This window comes from Rattus norvegicus, chromosome 11 (genome assembly GCF_021556685.1).
Source record: "Rattus norvegicus strain SHRSP/BbbUtx chromosome 11, alternate assembly SHRSP_T2T, whole genome shotgun sequence".
Classification (NCBI taxonomy): Eukaryota; Metazoa; Chordata; class Mammalia; order Rodentia; family Muridae; genus Rattus; species Rattus norvegicus.
The window spans coordinates 82,746,362-82,766,915 of record NC_141544.1 but is presented as its reverse complement, the minus strand read 5'-3'; the positions used below and the strand labels follow the sequence as shown (position 1 = coordinate 82,766,915).

Below are 20,554 nucleotides of genomic sequence, written 5' to 3'. Positions count from 1 at the left end.
TTTTAATTTCTTAATACTCTCCTTTGAAACACCAAAGTCCAAATTATGGTGGTGGTGGTGGTGGTGGTGGTGGTGGTGGTGGTGGTGGTGGTGGTGGTGGTGGTGTTAGCTTTGGTAGTTGGGAAATATTGCCTAATGCACAATCATGAGGATTTACATTTATGCTTTCTTCTACTATTTTTGAAGCTTTAGTTCTTAAATTTAGGTGTTAACTCTAGTTTGATTTCATTTTTGTAGGGTGTGGGTAGGGAAAAGAACCTTTGTTCTTTCCCGATGAATATAATTTGCTGCTTACTGTTCTTGCTTTATTGAATGATTTTACCTCTCATTTAAAAAAAAAAAGAATTGTTATAAAATGTTTCTTTTGACTTCTTTTAATGATGTTTTATAATTTTTAGTATATAAGCTGTATACTTCCTTTTGGTGGTAAATAAAAATATAAGATTTTAGATAGTGATATTTTATCCTGTAGCTTTGCTGAGTTCATTATTAGTTGCAATAGTTGTGTGGATTCCTTTGAATTTTCTCTACTGCACATATCTGCTATTTCTTATGGGTGACTTATTGTCCTCATTTGAACTTTTACTACTGTATTTAGTAGAAGTACTAAAACCAAACATCCTTATTTATTCTTTTTTTTGGAAGTAACTTTCAGTTTTCCAATATGGTGTATTAAACTCAATTTTAAGTACAGATTGACACAGCCTCACTGGCACTGAACTTCATTCTCTCTCCATCCATTTTCTGCCCTTGAAAAGGGAAAATTATGCTGGCAAGGTGATTTGTGGATAAAGGTCTGTGTCTCTCAGCATAAAGACCTGAGTTTGATTCCCCAGTACTGTACTGCGGCTCCCCACAAGTTGTCCTCTGACCTGCATGGTACCTACACACACAGATAATAAATGCAAAATTTTAAAGATAAAACAGTAAAAATATTAATATAAGGCAAAAGTAAGGACCAAAAAATGTAGATTTCTTACAAGTTCCGTTAAAGGTAAAAGAGTGAATTTGTTGAAATCACTCTCATCTTTTCTGTCACAATTTTCTCTCAAAACAAATCCTAAAGGCTAAATGTAGAACAAAATTCATTCAGTTGAGATTTAATGAATTTCTTACATAATAGTCTTCAGTTTTTCCATATAGTATAGTTGATAGTTATGAGTATTTAAAATGAACTATTGGTTTAAAAAAATAAACAAATGTTGTATGCTTTTGTTTAAATCCCAGGTGTGGGGATATGGGTTGCTGACTATGATTTGCCTCATGCTCTAGGCAGAGAGATGATTTGCTAGCTTTAGAAAGTTTCTGCGATTGTGTGACATTTGGAATTCTGGGAACTTTTCAGAGGGTGTATAAATGCTTGGGCCCTGAGAGGCAGAGTCGTTCATGAAGGTTGGATGGAGTTTGTTAGAAGTTACGCTCAAGAAAGAAATAAAATAAATTAGATTCAAGGAACCCCCTCCCTCCCTCCCTCCCTTTCTTCCTCCTTCCTTTCCTCCCTCCCCTTTTCCCTCCTTTCCTCCTATTCTTCTCTCTCCTGTCCAGTGACAGAGAGTAAAACCAGGGGTCAGGAAGATGGGTAAAGGATAGGGGAAAAGAACTCACAAAGTAGCAAAGAACAGTTACAAACTTAGTCATTATTTAGGGAAAATTTTAAGCAAACTCTTCAGCATTGATTTTTATTTAGTTACATTAATTCTGCACGAGGAAGAACTTTTGCTTTTCTTTACATTTTAATTTTAGATTCTTGGCTTGTGATATAGACTTTGAAGTTTAGTTATTCAGATTATGCAATATGAACCATGAATTATGAATATTAATGTGTAAAATCTTGAATTCCAATATATTATTCTGTGGAAAAGGTATTACTAAATTGAACCTAAGCTATAGGATATTAATAACTTAAGCATCTTTGTTATCTTCCTTTGGCCAAGTCATATACTTTTAACATGCTAGGATTTGCCTAGATTGATTTTATTAGTACTTTCCTAATTAGAAAATTTAAGTCTGTGTCAGTGAAGGATTGAGTATATGTGCTAAGTTTTTTGTGTTTCTTTATGGCCTTTGTACCAGTATCCAAAAGTATATAACTTTTTAATTTATCAATAATTTTATTATTCCAGGATGTAAACAGTAACCACTTGAAAGGATGGATCCATAAATTATAATGACAAAAGTATGAAATGCCTAGCAATCAGTCATCTAAAAAGAAAATACACAGAGTTTACAGAAGAAGACTCTGTCTGAGTCCAAAGCACCTAAAATACACCATTCACTGTAGTTACTGGGCTTTATCCTTAGGGTGTAAGGGAAATACAATAAAATCATATCAACAAATGTACCTGCCACAATAGCACTGAGTTTTAATCAATTTAAATTTGAATATAAACATGTGTTCTGAATATAAACGTGTTCGTTCAGTAGCCATTGAACATGCTAACTATAGCTGAGTCTTTTATTTCTAACTTCAGCCCTCCACAACATGTGCAACCAATTTTCTCCATTTCTTCTCTCCCTCTTTTTCCTTCTTCTCCCTTTCCTCAATGATATTATGTCAAATATATAGATGAGTCTGGAGAGTATGAATAGGTCCATGAAAATTCTACATACGATTGTGGAAGAGGAATGTAGTCTTTCTATTTTCCTCCTCCTCCTAACATCTCTTAAGTAGACATGGATTTCAAATGCCCTCAAAAGAAATCTCCTTTCTGGACAGACCTGGACTAAACTTACATATAGTGAAGAGAGCAAAGGAGCTTATGGGGTTTTGGCAGGGAGAGGTTGTGGGATCTTTGTTGTTCTGCTATCTGTCATTGTATAATAAACCACACTAAAAGCTGGTATCATTTTCTAAGACATAAGGCTTAAAGTTTTATGTATGTGAGTACACTGTCACTGTCTTCAGACACACCAGAAGAGGGCATCGAATCCCATTACAGATGGTTGTGAGCCACCATGTGGTTGTTGGGAATTGAACTCAGGACCTCTGGAGGAACATCCAGTTCTCTTAACCGCTGAGCCATCTCTCCAGCTCCACTGGTATCATTTTTTAAAAACAGTTATTCATTGTTTCTCATAAATCTCACAGGTTAATAACTATCTGGGTCCCAATGACAAGAGTTTTGGATGGGTTACTGGTGAAGATTAGAAAGTCTAAGTTTACCTCACGAGCTTGAATGACAGTTGGTACTGGCTCTACTCAGTTAAAAATGAGTCTAAGACTAAGGGCTAAGTACCTTGGTTTTCCATCCTTTGGGTCTGGTCATCAGCAATTTGAGTTTCCTCAAACTGTATCTGCTAAGCTGTAAGGAATGCTAAGTTGCAAGGCAAAGCCATGTACTACAAGTACCTAAGACTCAGAAGCACTCAGTCTCACTGTTCTAGGGGAAGGGAAATAGACTTATCCCCTGTCAGCATAGAGTGAGTGGGATGGAAAATAGGAGTCATTTTCAGAAATAACTCTTCTGACGTACATTTTGTATATTGCCTAGCCCCCAGTTACTAGAGATTGTAATGCAGGAGTTTAAGCCTAGACTAATCTGATTCAAGGGCACTCAATATGAGAATGCCTCTAAAGAGACTAGAGAATAAACTGAACATGTTTGCTGTGTCTCAGATGGGAGCAAGCAGTAAGTGGGGTTAGTTCATACAGAACCTTGGTTTTAAAGCCACAGACTTTAAGTTTTAGGCAGGGAGAATTTCTGAAAGCTTTGAAAGAAATATGTTAACATCCTGGACTTTTAAAAGACTAGTCTGACTAAAATATAAAAGTGGATAACACTAATCTAGGTTTGATTGACTAGATGACATTCATTTGCAGTGTTCCAGAAGAAGTTTAGACAAGGCCTGAATCAAAGTAATAACAATGAGAATGAAGAAGTGATAGTTTTTCAGAAGTTAAAATGTTTAAATTAGAAAGAGCTGACAGCTGATTGGCTATGTGGATCAAGACAAGAAAGATGGGGGCTATAAGGGATTGGTTATCAGTCAAGAGCATACATAGGATCTAGGTTCAGTTCCCAGCACCCACTTGTCAGCTTACCATGACCGAGATCCAATGTACTCACTCTCTCCTCTGGCTTCCTGGGACAGTTGGGTGCACGTGGTTCATCTATACATAGACATCTATACACAGAAATCATTACCAACACTCAAACTAGTAAAAGCTAAGTGCACGCCTCCTGTCTTTGAAAGTCATGATATAATGCTATAGCATAGTCACATGATATAATACTATAGCATAGTCACATCTGTCCTCTTCCATGCCTTATAAATCTTGTCTAAAGTCACTAAACTAGAGCTGTGTTTTTGAATCATCATGTTTAACAGGTTTTCATTAATAAATCATGTAGAATTATCTTGACATTTCAGAATTGTCATTCTGAGTTTCTGAGCTATTTTTTTTCTTTCCAGGTTAATGGTACTGATGCAGATTATGAATATGAGGAAATCACACTTGAAAGGGTAAAATCTATTATCTTAATCTGTTGTTTGAACTTTTAAATATTTGTTCAATCATGGAATCCAAGGATGAAATGTCTTTTAAAACCAGAAAAATGAAATGTTTTCTTTTTTAAGTTCACAGGTCATAAAATTAGCCATGGCATTTTATTTCTTTTTTTTCTTCCATATCTTTTAAATTTTTGTAGATTTACAGAAGAAGCATAAGGTGATACAGAGAATTCCAGTTATGTTATGGTTACATCTGCCTTTGTTACCGTGTATTTGTTTACCTGAAGTCCGTGTTTCTTACTCCTTAGTTTTTAAGGTGTTTTCGTTTTTCCCTCCAGGAAACAGCATTTCATATAGTTATCTCTCTCTTTTTTTCTTTTTTTTTTTCTTTTTTCTTTTTTTCGGAGCTGAGGACCGAACCCAGGGCCTTGAGCTTACAAGGCAAGCGCTCTACCACTGAGCTAAATCCCCAACCCCCTCCATATAGTTATCTCTTTATGGTACTCTAAACTATTATAGTTTGTTGAAATTCTCTTTTTAATTTTTCTAAAAAAGTAGTATGCTATCTGGGTTGTGGCAGACTTGTAGTCCCAGTGCCTAAGAGGTGGCAGGGGGATCAGAAGTTCAGTGGTGAATTCAAGGCAGCTTGAACTCCATAAGATTGTCTCAAATTCACATACATACATACATACATACACACACACACACACACACACACACACACATTAGTATAGGTGAATGAAAGTGTGTGTGTGTCTGTCTGTCTGTCCATCTGTCTATTTTAGAAACATTGCCTTTGTCTGGCAAGCACTTCCAGGGAATTAAATGATTAAATGTTCTACAAAAGCAACTTTTCTAAGTACCAGAATATCTATATTTTAAGAACTAAAATCTTAGATAATTGTATTTTGTTGAGTTTGAAGCCAGAGCAGATGCCCAGTAAAGTGAGTAGGACTGAAGGGTCTTCCCACATGTAGTAAACTTCATCGTCAACTGCTAACTTCAGGTCACCCACTCAGGCTAGCAGGTTCCTCAGTGACATTCAAGCGTGCTCAGTGTCGGTCTGGCGTATGTTTTCATGGGCATCGTAAGACATCGCTGCTGATGGACTCACTCCCTTAATCCTCGCCCAGTGCCCTCTAGGTTTTTTTTTCTTTTTCTTTTTCTTTTTCTTTTTCTTTTTTTTCTTTTTTCGGAGCTGGGGACCGAACCCAGGGCCTTGCGTTTGCTAGGCAAGCGCTCTACCACTGAGCTAAATCCCCAACCCCGCCGTCTAAGTTTCTTACATTCAGTCTATGGACTGTTTATTTTCCACTGCTTGGAAAACTTGAATACTTAAATTTCTTGGCAGCTTTCCACAATCTTTTATTCATGTTGAAGTTCTACTAATTCTTTAAAGAATTTAACCTTTAAAAAAATTAATTATATTGGGATTTGGGACAAATTGTGGGAAATTGGATTTTTAAGTTACTGAGTATGAATAGTTAGTAATAAATCAGCTATACCTATTTATTTGAGTTGGTGGGAAGCTACATGCAGAAAATAAACATTCCTAAGTATCTTTTCTTAGCTCAAAGTAATATTTCTCTTTATAGACTTAAAAGCAGTAAAGCCTCTTTTGTGTGCAAATATTAGAAGTTCAGTCTTCCTGTTAATAAAATAAGCACAGAAGTAGGTGGCGGTTGTTAAAGCTCACTTGCCACCAGCAGAGCCACTGACATAAATCGTCAGGTTGGCTTGTAGGACACACCATTTGGTGATCAGGTATATTAGTTAAACATCTCAGAGTTTGATGCTGCTGTTACTTGTCGGCTCCAGTTGGGTTGTTTTTAAGTCAGCACCTGGCTAAGTGGTCGGAAGAAAGCACTGCCCTCGCTCCTTTTTAAAGAAGTGAAAATGTTTGTCCTGTTCAGAAAGGAGGCATAATGGCACCTGTTTCCCAGGTTCAGGAGGCCAAGGCCAGGATTACTTCGGGGTTGAGGTGCTCTGGGCTACAGTTTCTCTAACACACTAGTTAATTAAGCAAAAGACCACACACTTTGTCTCTTGGGAGAGGTTTGCTCTATCAAACATGAATGAGATACATTTTAAAGGAAATTTGTAGTGTCACCTCTGTGGGTAGAGTAATTAACAAATTACACATAATTGTAAGAAGAGAACTAAGAACTAGGCCTCTGAAGAACTCAGTACATTTTTTTTTCAGCCTCACCCACTAAGCAATAATAAATACCTCTGAGGACATCTCTCCTTAGGAAGAGCATGTGTATTTGGTGTAGAATCTTTCTCTTACCTGTTCATTTCCTTTGTGTGGTGTGGTTCCTATCTCAGATGGGTTCTAGAGGCTAAATGCTTAGATCTTACATTCTGGAATTTTCCTCTCTGTCCTTAGGGAAATTCAGGCCTTGGTTTCAGCATTGCAGGAGGTACAGACAACCCACACATTGGAGATGACTCAAGTATTTTCATCACCAAAATTATCACGGGAGGAGCAGCTGCCCAGGATGGAAGATTGCGGTATGTCTTAAATGTGTGACGTTGACAAAAGGCAGCACTGACACATAAAGGAGACAGGAGGTGGATGCTAGGCTACAGTGAAATGACCAACTCTCAGATAATTTTGCTCTTTGTATTGTTTCTGTCTTTAAGGAATTTAGTTTTATCTTAGGTATTATAATACTCTGAATAATGCATTCTGATAGCTTAAATGTCTGTAACAAGTTTTATAGATGTCATGTCTTTGGTGTTTACAAATAAAGTCACAAAACTTTTATTTTCTGTTTTGGGAAGCAAACTTACATAGGTTTTATATAGTGTTCTATTTTGAAAACTGTCTTTTACAAAACTGTTATTTCCTTGGACCATAAATTCTGGCATTTTTCTATCTCTTTGGTTGTCTACGTTTGTATTTATATGTAAGTACAGAATGACATGTTGGAACTAAGGATTTTATAATCTTATGAGCTATTAAATCAGCATTTTATGTGAAGGTTCTTAGTACTTTATGTGGCTCTTTAGATTTTAAACTGAACTTCTCACTGGTATGGCAGAGAGTATACTAGTGAGATCTGCCGTAACAGTTAGGAATTAGACCATCCATGCCTTTTCTTCCTAGTCTTTCTTACGTTACTGCCTTTTTGTTTGTGCAACCTATGTGAAAATTAATATGGTTCCTGTTTAACTGAAGAACACATTCAAAGTACTTGTCATTCCTTTGGGTATGAGATACCGTTACGAAATTAACTAGATTAGACACTTGTCAGGACAAGTTTTAATATCTTAAATGTATTTTGTTCTCTTTCTGCTAATTTGAAATGACCACCATTCTTTTCTAATGGAGTACCAGACAGTCAGAGCCAAGACCAGAACTAAGCTGAAAATGTTAAGAATAGGAACAAAACATTTTTATTTTTACTTACCATGTCAATAATAATAATTCTGTTATTTACATAAAAGAACTCTGAATTAAATGATCTTTAAGTTCATGTACATTTCAAGAAGTAATTTTTTAGTTCTACACCTGAAGTTTGAACAAAACAAAAATTTCATCTTAATTAAATTAATTAAATTAATTAGTTTTGACACTATCTTCTTACCTAACTAGCTTAACTGACCTTAAGTGTTCTTGAGCTTCATTTTTCTTTTCTTTTTTTTTAAAGATTTATTTATTTTTAATGTATGAGTACACTGTAGCTGTCTTCATGCACACCAGAAGAGAGCATCAGATCCCATTACAGATGGTTGTGAGCCACCATGTGGTTGCTGGGAATTGAACTCAGGTCCTCTGGAAGAGCAGTCAGTGCTCTTAACTGCTGAGCCATCTCTCCAGCTCCCATTTTTTTTATTCTTAAATAGAGTTCTGTCACTTATTTATAGCCTTGGGAGCACTGTATTAAAATTTATTATGTCTCATTTTCTCCATGTCTAAGATAGTTTTTTAAAAAAAAAAAAAACTTGGTACAAGTTGTTTTAAGGATTAAAATACAAGGAAGTACCTAGCATGTGGTTAGTGTAAAATGTTTGCTAATGTTATCACATATCATTATCTGTACATAGGAAATATACTAATATTTTAAAATAATCTATTTTCATTTTTTTTCTTTTGCTGTTTTTTGAGAAACTTATATGTTGGAATTTAACATATACTTCTTCATTTATACTTTCTTGAATAAATAATTTTTATCAAAATGAAAAATTGGTACTTAATGTCTTAATATTTTCCATTTCTATCAGGGTAAATGACTGTATACTGAGAGTAAATGAAGCAGATGTTCGTGATGTAACCCACAGCAAAGCAGTTGAAGCATTGAAAGAAGCTGGATCGATAGTGCGATTATATGTGAAAAGGCGGAAGCCAGCCTCAGAAAAAATCATGGAAATAAAACTTATTAAAGGCCCTAAAGGTACATATTAAGAAATATGAGTGAGGGGTTGGGGATTTAGCTCAGTGGTAGAGCGCTTGCCTAGCAAGCACAAGGCTCTGGGTTCAGTCTCCAGCTCTGAAAAAAAGAAAAAGAAAAAAAAAGAAAGAAATATTAGTGAAACATTGCTCTACTCTAAGATTGTCCTGCCGTTGTCTTCTGGGTTGGTTCATAGCATGCTGTTCACACTGCTCTCGGTCTCCAGTACAGTTGCAGTGGCTGTACTCCTGCAGTCTGATAGGAATTCCCATTTTATAACCTGTTGTGTATATACATTGAAGAAGAATATGTTCTGTGTGGTGGTGTGTGTATGTAGTGTTTGTGTGCGTGCCGTATGCACACCCACGCATGCACTTGGGGAGTGTGTTCCTCAGTCACTTTTCATCTACCTTTGGAGACAGGCTCTCTTGGTGTTTGGGAACCTGTCCTTAATACTTTTAAACAATAGGGAACAGAATCTCTACTTACTTTAAAATTTTTTTAATCTTATTTATTTGGTGGGAAAGGAGTGCTTTGCCCTGGTGTGCATGTGGAAATCAGGACAGTTTGCAAGAGTCAGTTCTCTCTTTCCCCGTGAATTCCTAAGGACTCTTCATCTTAGGTTGTCAGGCTGGGTAGAAAAGCACCTTTGCAAGCGGATTGGGCCATCTTACCAGCCCTCTGTCAGGATACATTTGTTTGTAGCCATTTTAATGTCATTTTGTTAAGGACTCTTTTTTTTTTTTTTTTTTTTTTTTTTTTTTTTGCTGCTAAGTTGGGTTTTTCTGTTGTTGTTGCTGTTGTTGTTAAGGACTTTTATTATTAAACACTTGTCTCTTGACATCATACGTAATGTTTATACCAACTTTTGATTATCTACAAAGTACTCTAATAGAGTGTAGGTCAGATTTAAAAAAGGATAGTATAGTGTGTGTCATGGCACTTACCTCTAGTGAGGACTGGGAAGTTGATTTCTGAATTTGAAAACACTGATGGGATAAGTAGAAATATTAATTCTAGTTAGTACTTGACTTCCTAGAGGAAGGAGGATTCCACCAAAAAAAAAAAAAAAAAAAAAAAGCAGAGAATTTGGAAATGAAACAGGATTTCAGAACTGCAGAAATTGTTATTTTATTTTAAACTGTCACTTCAAGACTATTAGGGGAAAGTATCTACATTTTAAAGCCTGATGTTCTACCTAGGATAAACACAATTTTTATTCCTTTTCAGTCTTATGAAAATATTAAAGTTATTAGTAAATGATGGGAGTAGACATAAAGCATGATTTTATGTTTCTGCTGATTTTCAAATCCATTTACAGAAGACTTTAAGAAGAAATCCAAAGAAAAGGGAGTATCTGTAACTATAAAATAATGCATTTATATAAAAAAAATCTAAGGTTTTAAAGATAATTTAGATTTTATGTGTATGAGTGTTTTGCTTGCTTAAATGTCTGTGTACCACATGAGTACCAGGCAAGAAGAATGTGTTCGATGCCCTGTAACTGGAGTCACAGATGGTTGAGCCGTCGTGTGGGTGCTGGGAACACCTCAGTGGCAATCTCAGTGCTCTTCACACTGGCCCCTCTCTGGTCTCTGTAAACTTAAGGTTTTAAAAGCAAAGACAAGTAAAATAATTTTCTGTGGGATGGAAGGATCACTTCTAATTGTTATTCTTTTCCCTCTGGGCTTTAATTTACCGTCGTGATGAGAATCTGAACAAATGTATTCCAACAGGTCTTGGGTTCAGCATTGCTGGAGGTGTTGGAAACCAGCACATTCCTGGGGATAACAGCATCTATGTAACCAAAATAATTGAAGGAGGTGCAGCACACAAGGACGGCAAACTTCAGATTGGAGACAAGCTTCTAGCAGTGAGTATAAGTCCTGTCCTGAAAGCCATTCTGATGTCTGCTGTCCATTCTGAAACCATTGAAGTCTGAGTGAGTGGATTCTAGCCAGCTCTCGTCAAACCGCAGTGATTCTTGGTCTTACTACCGTTTCCTCTAACAGCCCTACACTTATCTTGATTCTTCCTCTCCATCTTCCTCTGTCTCCTCTCCTAACTCCTTCCCTATCGCTCTTTCCTGGTTAAAGAAATGCACAGACTTGTTATTGTTAAATCACAGTCTAAGTTTACAGTGCAGTGTGTGGTCATGTGTGACCCTCTTTTGTTTTAACTGAGCTATCTATAACATAAGGAAAACCAGTGAAGTCATTGCTCAAAACAAGAACACCAAGACTTTTGTGGTGTTTCTCTTTCTCTTTTCATCTCATGTTGTTTAAACAGGGTCTGGAGGGATGCTCAGTGGCTGAGAATGCTTATTGCTCCTTCTTACAGGACCCATACACACATGCACAGTATATATAAAATAATAATAAAAATGTTTAATCACATGCATAAGTATAAATATCTTATTTGGAAACTTTTTCTGAGGCTGCTGGACTGTAGTTTTTTGACAGATACTTTTTTTTTTTTTTTTTTTGGTTCTTTTTTTCGGAGCTGGGGACCGAACCCAGGGCCTTGTGATTCTTAGGTAAGCGCTCTACCACTGAGCTAAATCCCCAGCCCCGACAGATACTTTTTTCACTCAATATGGTGGTACTGTGATGGATCCATATTCCTAGGGTTGAAACCCTTCGTGAAAGATTTAAGTTGGTGCCTGTATCACCGTTTATTTAGTGTTCAAGTAAGTAGGCCTTACTTAGTCCTCATGCTCACTAGGAAAATAAAATCTGAGGAAAAGTTAAGGTGCTGGTGAAGGTCCTATGAAGGGAAGAGAAAGCTAGACATGTGTCTTAGGGTTTCTGTTGCTCAGTGAAACACCATGACCCAAAAGCAAGTTGGGGACCAAAGGGTTAATTCAGCTTAGGATTCTACATGCTGTTTATCACCAAAGGAACACAAGCAGGACAGGAACCAGGAGGCAGGAGCTGATGCAGAGGCCATAGAGGAGTGCTGCTTACTGACTTGTTCAGCCTGCTCTCTTATAGAACCCAGGACCACCAGCCCAGGGATGTCACCATCCACAATGGGCTGGACCCTCCCACATTGAACACTAATTGAGAAAATGCCTTACAGCTGAATCTTAGGGAGGTGTTTTTCTCAATTGATGCTCCCTGCTCTCTGTTGACTCTATCTAGCTTACGCCAACTTGACATAAAACTAGCTAATCCAACATGTCAGATATGTTAACACTTTCACAAATATGGACTCCATCATCTGTCCCCGTCCTAAACAGAATAGGCTAAGCACACTGGTAATGATAGGAGACAGAAAGACAGCAGTAATGGCCAGAGCACTGTGCTTGACCATCAAGGCCTAGTGACAAAGGCTCAGAGACATTTGTAAAGACATAAAATAGTGCAGTATAGTAAGTAGTAATTATGACATTTCCACTTGGGAAGTGTGCTATAAATAGTTATAGTACGAAGAATTGCTGTGTGCTCTGTTGTACAAAGGTTTTATTGACCACTTAAGCATTGGTCTTATGGGCTCATTGGGTATTCTGTTGGTAACATTACTAAGGCTACTACCCTATTGTTTTCTAGACACTTGTAAAACGTTTTTCTCCCAACATTAGCAACTTGGCAATGGGGAACAGTGTCTTTACTCTCGCCTCTTGTCTTATAGCATAATTGCCAGCCTTTCCCTAAGCTACAAGTGATAGTTTCACCAGAAATACCCACCAGCCAGCATAAACAGCCTTCCATTAGATTTCTCACTTTCCTATGTATTCTTTATTCTCTATGTGTGGGAGTGCAGGTACCTGTGTACCACTACTGTGTGGAGGGCTGAGGACAGCTTCCAAGGTTTGTCTTCACCTTCTTGAGGCAGGGTCTGTCTGAGTTTCTGCTGCTGTGCTGCGTGCACTCCAGGCTGGCTGGCAGGTGTCCCACTGAGTCTCCCATTTCGGCCGCCAGCTTTAGGAATGCTGGGATTGCAGATGTGTATCACCACATCAGAGTGGTTTCTTGTTTGTTTTTGAGTCTAGGGATCTAACTCAGGTTGTCGAGGTTGTATAACTAGTCTTTTACCCACAGAGTCATCAATTTTATTTTTTAATCTTACATATACAACGCTTTATTGTTTGTCCAGAACCAGCATCGTTAGCAGGAAACCAACAACCTGTGTTGATTTTTTTCAAAAGCAACAAGACTTTTAATCCTGTCTCAAAAAAAGTTAATAAAGCCTTTATTCTTACAACTATGCGAAATTGGCCAACTCGAAGCTTCATTTTACTGACTTTAACCTGGCACTTCACAGACCTCATCATTCCTCACTTTTCTCTTTGCCTTGGTGTTGGTCTTTGTGTCACTGTCACTAGTTCTCTCTCCTTTCTCATTACTCTCTCTAGCTTCTAGTCATGAAGGTGATTTAGATTGGCCTTGTGCATCCTGTTACGTTAGCACATACTCAAAAATTCCTTGTTTAAACTGCAAAAAAAGAAAGACTCTTTGATAAATGTCAGGTAATTTTTGCCCAAGTCTAAAACTCTGAGATCTTCTTTCCTTGTATATCTATCAGAGTAATTTGTCAGCTCTTACGTTACAGATCTAAGACTAAATAAGTTAACATAACCCACAAACCAATAGTCATGGCGTTTGTGCTGATTTCAACACACAGGATAGCGCTTGACAGAAGTAGTTTACTTTTAGTTTGTGTTTTAACACTGTTTCTCCTTAAAAGAATTAAATTCTGCAATAGCGCAGATGCGCTATTAATTAGAGAGAAAGTGGAGGCTGGGGAAGGAAGCTAGAATCAAAATTGTCTATTTCATGAGAATCTGTAAAAACAATTTCCATGTATCATAGACAGTAAAGATGTGTTATCTTATTTCCCACACGTCTTGGTTTTCCATGAATCACTCTCTCATATCCCATATCATTTGGGTAATTGTTTCCTTCTAAAAACCAAAAGGCATGTAAAAGCATCTTCAAATATTATCTCTTGTTATTTCCTTGTAGGTGAACAGTGTCTGTTTAGAAGAAGTTACTCATGAAGAAGCAGTGACTGCCTTAAAGAATACATCTGATTTTGTTTATTTGAAAGTGGCAAAACCAACAAGTATGTATATAAATGATGGCTATGCACCACCCGACATCACTAATTGTAAGTGTGTTGTTAGCTTAAGGTTGCTTACGTGTGTTTTATTTTCACAAATATGCTCTGTATAATGTTACCAGTATACAGTGTATTAAAAAAAGATTAAACATCATAAAAGTACTCTACACATATAGACCCAGTGTTGGGGAGGTGGAGACATGAGGACCAGCATTACAGACATAACTTCAGGCCAGTCTGGGGTACAGACTCTGCAAGGAGAGAGCTGGCTGAGAAGATGGCTCAGCAGTTGGAGAGCGCACTGCTCCTCCAGAGGCTCCAACTTTTGTGCCCAGCGCCCTCAGGTGGCTCACAGTCACCGGAACTCTAGCTGCAGTGATTCACTGCCCGCCTCTGTGTTCCTCAGGCCCTTGCATCCATGCACACAGCACACAGCACACAAATTCAAAATAAATTCTTTTTAAAACATAAATATTCTAAGAGAACCACAAATTTAATCTGAATTTTTTTATTCTGTTAAGTCATAATCATCATAAAAAAATCGTTTTCACCTTGATTCTCAAGCTTTTCTGTAAATAACAATTAACTAAAGGTATTTTTGAGATAGTGGAGGCTCATGCTATATGCTTGAGCACAAAAATAAACAAGTAGTTTATTCTGTGTGTGAAGGAACTAAGTCTGATGCTTCTGGTGGGCTTATTGACTAGGCTTTGACTTTATGCTTCTTTTTAACAAAGAAAACATGTCACTGCTTGAAATTCTTGCATGTCCTTGGTTTTGTGCATAAACTTTACATAAAGACTTCATATGTATTTACTTGAATTTAAAGAATCTAGCTTATCAATTCTAGCATCAGTCTCAATTTGAATACTGCCTCCTTAGGACAGCCATGTGCACATTTGGGACAGCTTTTCACAAATTGATAGTTGATGTCCTAATTTTTATGAGATATACATTACAAATATCCAGGTTATTACCTAGGAAAGCATTAAACAAAAAATATTTGTATGAAATTAATTCTTTTTTGATAATGGCCTGGCATCTTTTAAGTGGAAGCGCTAACCCTGAAGAGCAGTAAGTAATAACTGATGTCTGTTGTACAGGATTGATGGACGCTTCACTGTTTGTTCTTGGTTCTGTGAACTAATAGGACATGATAAGAAAATTGTAGTTCACCTTGGCTAGCTCAACTTTATATTTCATTACTATTCCCCATCTTAGGCAATTGCAATTATACATTTTGGATATACTTATAAGTTATATTTATTTAGTAGTGAAACACATGAATTCATTTTGTGGGTTTTTTAAGCATTTGTATTTATTTTTCATAGTTTTTGCCGCCTCAAGCCCGTTCCAGACCTTGCATTCAACTGCTTCTTCCATGTATAAGTCTCCAGGTCTCCGTGCAGACCTGCTGGCTTTCTTCATGAATGCTGCACTACCTTCCTTGCCGCTTTGCTTCACATCGCTGTTCTTAGAGGTTAAGGAAAGCACTCTAGCTCATGTAAACCGTGGCTCTCTGCTGTCTTGATATCTTGCTTTCTCTCCTGCCCTCTCCTTCAGCTTGAGTACCTAAGCACTTCCCACACAGACCTTTTCAGTCATCGGCAAGCCCTTCAGTGGCCACAGCAGTTTTAAGTCATTCACAACCATTATTTCAGTCACTGCTTTTCTGTGCATTGAACCTCATTTGACCTTCAGGCCAACTTCATTTCTTTGCATCCTTATAGCTTGGTTTTCCTAATGGGTTTTTCATCTCAGGTCCTGTGGTTTGTTAATGATACTTTTTGTACTTCCAGTTCTTTATCCTTCCTTCCCAATAGCTGCCTTCTTCATTCACGTTCCTTCAATGCAGAATGTAGCTGGAGATTTGAAAGTACAGTGATAAGGGAGTTCTCTTCTGGGAGATTAAGTAAACTAAGTCGAGGAAAGAATCCTCAGTAAGAGAATGAGTAGGAAAAAGTACCAGGCAAGCCTGAGGCTCCCTTGGCCAGGAGTGAAGAAATAGCATTAAATCTGCTTGTTCTTAGAGAGATCATGTCTATATGTAGTATTTGTTACTTTGTCATATGTAAATATTTTAGAACTGCTCCTTGTTCTTAAATGTCTGTGTCTAACTGTAGTCTGTTGCTGTTGCGTACTGTAAATGTGTGTGAGGTCCGTGTAGTTGTCAGTTTGGTGATTTGTTTTCTGTTGATGTAGTGCTCTGTAGTATTCTGTTACATGCGTGTACAGCGCATTTTCTCTCACAGCTGGGTCATTTGCAGTTGGGATGTGTAAGGAATATAGCTGCTGTGGATGCTTTTGCGCCTGCCTGTTCTCTTGTGGTTTTTGTCTTTGCCCTCATTTTATCCCATTTTCATTTTATTTGTTTCAGACAAAATTGTGCCATGTAGCCCAGGCTGACCTCAAATTCATGCTCCTCCTGCCTTGGCCTTCTCGGTTCTCATTATGTACCTGTGCCACCGTGCTCAGCTTATACATTTCTCTTGAATTTATGCACCCCATTTCTCTTAAGGTTGACATTTCTGTGTTACAGAGCTGGTGTGTGTGTGTGTGTGTGTGTGTGTGTGTGTGTGTGTGTGTGTGTGGTCTTGATAGTGCTAAACAGTTTACAAAGAATTTGATGAAATCAGGTGAGTTTAGGGTGGTATGGCCATAACCAGTTAGCAAAGGAAGGACTTGAAAAACTTTGTATTCTGGTTTTTTTGCATCTTCAACCCTTGAAATCACCACTCTTTAATTACGGATATTAATACCTATGGATTGCATTATTAAGTAATTATTTTCACCCTATTCTTTATTCATTATTTTTCCTGGTGATAAGAAAAGGCTAAAGATTTATATATTATCTAAGGAGAAACCAGAGAGTATTTTCTAGGTAATTAATTATGTTCAGTACCTTTTGTGATTATTGCTTTTATGCCACGAAATTAAGTTTTACATTTTTATGTTTGGGCGCCCACATATGTGCATGTAAGGTTTATGTGTGAGGCTAGAAGTCAATGACAGGTGTCTGTCACTCTTGCACCCTGCCTTTTGAAGGTTCTCATTGAGTCTGGAACTCAAGTTTGTCTAGGCTGGCAGGTCACTGAACTCCAGGGACTCATTGGTCACTCGCTCCAAAAAGCTTTGGTTGCAGACATGCACAATGCTTCCCTTATGTGTGGGGATCCAACTTCAGATCCTCAGGTCCTCAGACTTGTATGGCCAGCACTTTACTGACTGAGCCATCTCCTCAACCCTGCATTCTTCGGTTGGTATGGTTTTTTGTTTAGTAGTTTGAAGTCGGTAGTATGAATTCAATAAATTACAACTGTTTTCACTGAGTTTCTGTTTTATACTTTTCCTGTCAGTAGTTTTTATTGAATTAAATTTTAAATTTTAATTAATTGAACAATTATTTTTGAGCCTTCATTATTTTACTTAACAGAAGAGACAACTGAGTTATTTCTAGAGTTTATGGTATATTTGGTATAAAAATAAGGACTTGGTCAAAATGTCTACTGAAAATACAAAGTATAGGATCAAAAACACAGAAAAAATTATATTTTGATCAACCTAAACAACACTCGTGATGGCCTTCAGCTGTGCATAATGGGAACAACCAGATGCAGTAGCTACAAAGCCAGGGAGGCCAGGCTAAGTGCCCTACGTGATAATCTGTCACTGACCTCATTTTCCAGGATAACTGGTGGCTGCAAACAAAATTTCACTGATTTCACTTAAGTAAGTATTGCTCCATGAGAACAGGCTTAGTCTCTTGAGGGTAACTAGACAAAGTGAGATGCTAACTTATCTAATAATTGCCTGCAAGAGCACCAACTTTGCAGGTGTGCTTTAAGCGTAGGCCTGTTCTCACTGAAGAGACAGAGTAGTCTCTGGAGCCCAGACCATAAAGCCTATCGCTTCATTCTTTACATCCACAACTTAGCAGCATCCGGGGTGTTCAGTTCTTGTCCCAGGAAAATGAAGAGGAAATGACTTTTCTGCTTTTATTTCAAGCCTCAAACCCTGCATCTGAGCTCATCACTTAGACCTCTGATTTCATAGCTTTCTTTGGGATGGAATACCAAACTCATGAAATCTGGATGGCCCTTCAAAACCTTACATTCTTTTTTATCTTGAAGATCTCAATAGATAGACTGATTTTCACACCAGCATCTGAAGTATAGAGTTTGATTACTGGAGGCAAGACATTAAGTTTTGGACCCCAAGCTGCGTCATTAAGTGTTCAGTGTTTTATGCTAAATTTCTTCAATTCTATTTTCCCTTCCTGGAACATTGCATGCTGATGACAATATACTAATGCCTCCATGCACGGCTAGAGTTCCTGTCTCCGTCCACCATGCTACGGGCCGCAGTACAGCAGTATTTGTATGGCATCTGTGCATCTTGCATATCAAACTCGAGCCCTCGTAAGCATCAAAAAGCCTTCTATTGGCTGTCATGAAAGGAAGGCAGGGAGGCAGCCTGAGCACAGCTCTCCTCGCCTGTGCCAGCTGCTGCTCACACCATCTCTAAAACATTTTATGTGACTAATTATTTCAAAACTCATTGAAATCCTACAGTCCTATGAAGGGACTTTAGAAACTTTACAGTTTTATCTGTAACCTCTAAGCCTTAAGTGTTTTGATCTAATTTTTATATGTAACTTTTTTTTCAAACATATATCCCAGTGACCCAACACCATTTCTTAAACAGATTATGATTTTTAGCACTGTATTATGTTGGTGAGTTTGTTTTTGTTTTCTGAGACAAAAGAATTCTCTGTGTAGCCTTAGTGGTCCTGAAACTCACTCTATAGACCAGGGTGACTTCAAACTCCCAGAGTATACCTGTGTCTGCCTCCCAAGTGCTGGGTATGTGTTACCACTACCACCCAGCCGTGTGTGTGTGTGTGTGTGTGTGTGTGTGTGTGTGTGTGTGTGTGATTTTATTATATACTAAGAGAATATATGTATGGTTCTAGTTCTAACTGTTGTCATATTTACCAATCTTTGTGGCAACAAGCACATTATCTATGTTGACATAACTTTATAATACATGTTGATTTCCGCTTGTATTCTGTTTCAACTTTGTTATTTTTCAAGATTATATTGAGTCTTCTTTGAAGTTCTTTGATGGTTTTTAGAATAAAAATAAGTCTTAGAGCTGTGGAGATGGCTCAGTGCAAAAGTGTTTGTTACAAAAGCATACGGTACTAAATCCAACTATGAGCGCCATGTCAGAGCCAGCTCAGCAGCAGTGTCTGCAGTCTCAGTGCTGGGGAAGCCAAAACAGGAGGGCTAGCCAGTCACCATGCTGGCTACCTCTAGGTTCAGTGAGGTGTGGTGAAGTGGAGGAAGACTCAGTATCAGTCTCCTAGCCTCTGTATGCACACACACTCACACAGTCATGCCCACGTGTGCAGGTTTAAAACATGTGCATGCACCACACAAAGATACAAAAAAGCTAAGCTTGATAATCTTGCTCCTATGATCTCAGCACTTAGGTTGATATAGGAAGATTTCTAATTCATAGCTAGCCTGGCTGTAGAGTAAGACTGTGGCTGGAACAACCAAGAATGAAGAGAATAGAAAGGTACTGTGCTGTTCTGCAACAGGTGAAAGTTGACTTTCACCCAGTCCATAAATGATAGCTTTGTCTTAATTACATAGATATTTTTAAAATTTATCTGCACAATATTTTGTAGTATAATAGAGATTTTATAATTGTTTTTGTTACATTTAGTCCAAAATACTTGATAACCAATACTTAAGACTATTATAAATGATACTGCTTTTTAAATGCTTCTAGTTTTCACTCACAAAAACATGATTAACTTCTTTATTTTGATTGTATAATCTGTATTGCTAAGCTCATTAAAAGTACCTTAGATTGTCTTGTAAAGGCCAGTTTATTCAACGATGTGATTTGTATATAAAATTCAGGGGTTTTTTCCTTCTTGTTGTTGTTTTTTTTTTTTTTTTTTTTTTTTTTTTCCGGAGCTGAGGACCGAACCCAGGGCCTTGCGCTTGCTAGGCAAGCGCTCTACCACTGAGCTAAATCCCCAACCCCTTTTTCCTTGTTCTTAAAACAGTTGTTTCCTTTGTTGCTGACTGATAGAACTTCTGGGTCACTGTTAAAAAGAGATGTCAGGAACTAGACAGATGGCTCAGCAGTTAAGAGCACTGACTACTTCTTCAGGGGACCCAGGTGCAATTCCCAGCTCACACACAGCCGGCAGCCATCTGTGACTCCAATTCCAGAGGATATGACACCTTCTGGCCTCTAAGGGATCAGGCACATACACTGTGCCCACACATATATGCAGGCAAAGCACCCATACACATAATTAAATTTTAAAATGAAAAGATGATGCATATCACTGCCACAGTCTCAACTCTAGGAAAACAGCATATTACCAGGACTTTTGCATATTCACATTGTCAGATTAATACAGCTAATTTTTACTTCTGATTTATGGTTTGTTTTTAAGTTTTAAAATTGCATAAATATTTTATTTACAGACTGTTGTTTTTTTTCTGTTAACATGATAAACTACATTGATACTGTAATTTATCAATGACTTCATCTGTATATATTTGGAATTTTTGTTGTTGTTGGGAAGATTTTAGTTTAGGATTCAGTTACATTTA

The 20,554-nt window shown here is 37.6% G+C and overlaps 1 protein-coding gene across 50 annotated transcripts in view; it reads left to right on the top strand.

Moving 5' to 3' along the window:
- The window catches only part of Dlg1 (discs large MAGUK scaffold protein 1), a 191,584-nt gene that overhangs the window by 106,129 nt on the left and 64,901 nt on the right, over nt 1-20,554 (top strand). For 35 of the 50 annotated variants that reach the window (XR_015632603.1, XR_015632604.1, XR_015632601.1 and 32 more), the window contains 5 exon segments: nt 4,414-4,464; nt 6,842-6,966; nt 8,683-8,852; nt 10,586-10,722; nt 13,817-13,961. Coding sequence is in view for 44 of the 50 variants with exons in the window: in NM_001393734.1 (NP_001380663.1) it covers nt 4,414-4,464; nt 6,842-6,966; nt 8,683-8,852; nt 10,586-10,722; nt 13,817-13,961 (628 nt within the window). In the remaining 6 variants the exon portion in view is untranslated. 50 annotated transcript variants of the gene reach the window in all.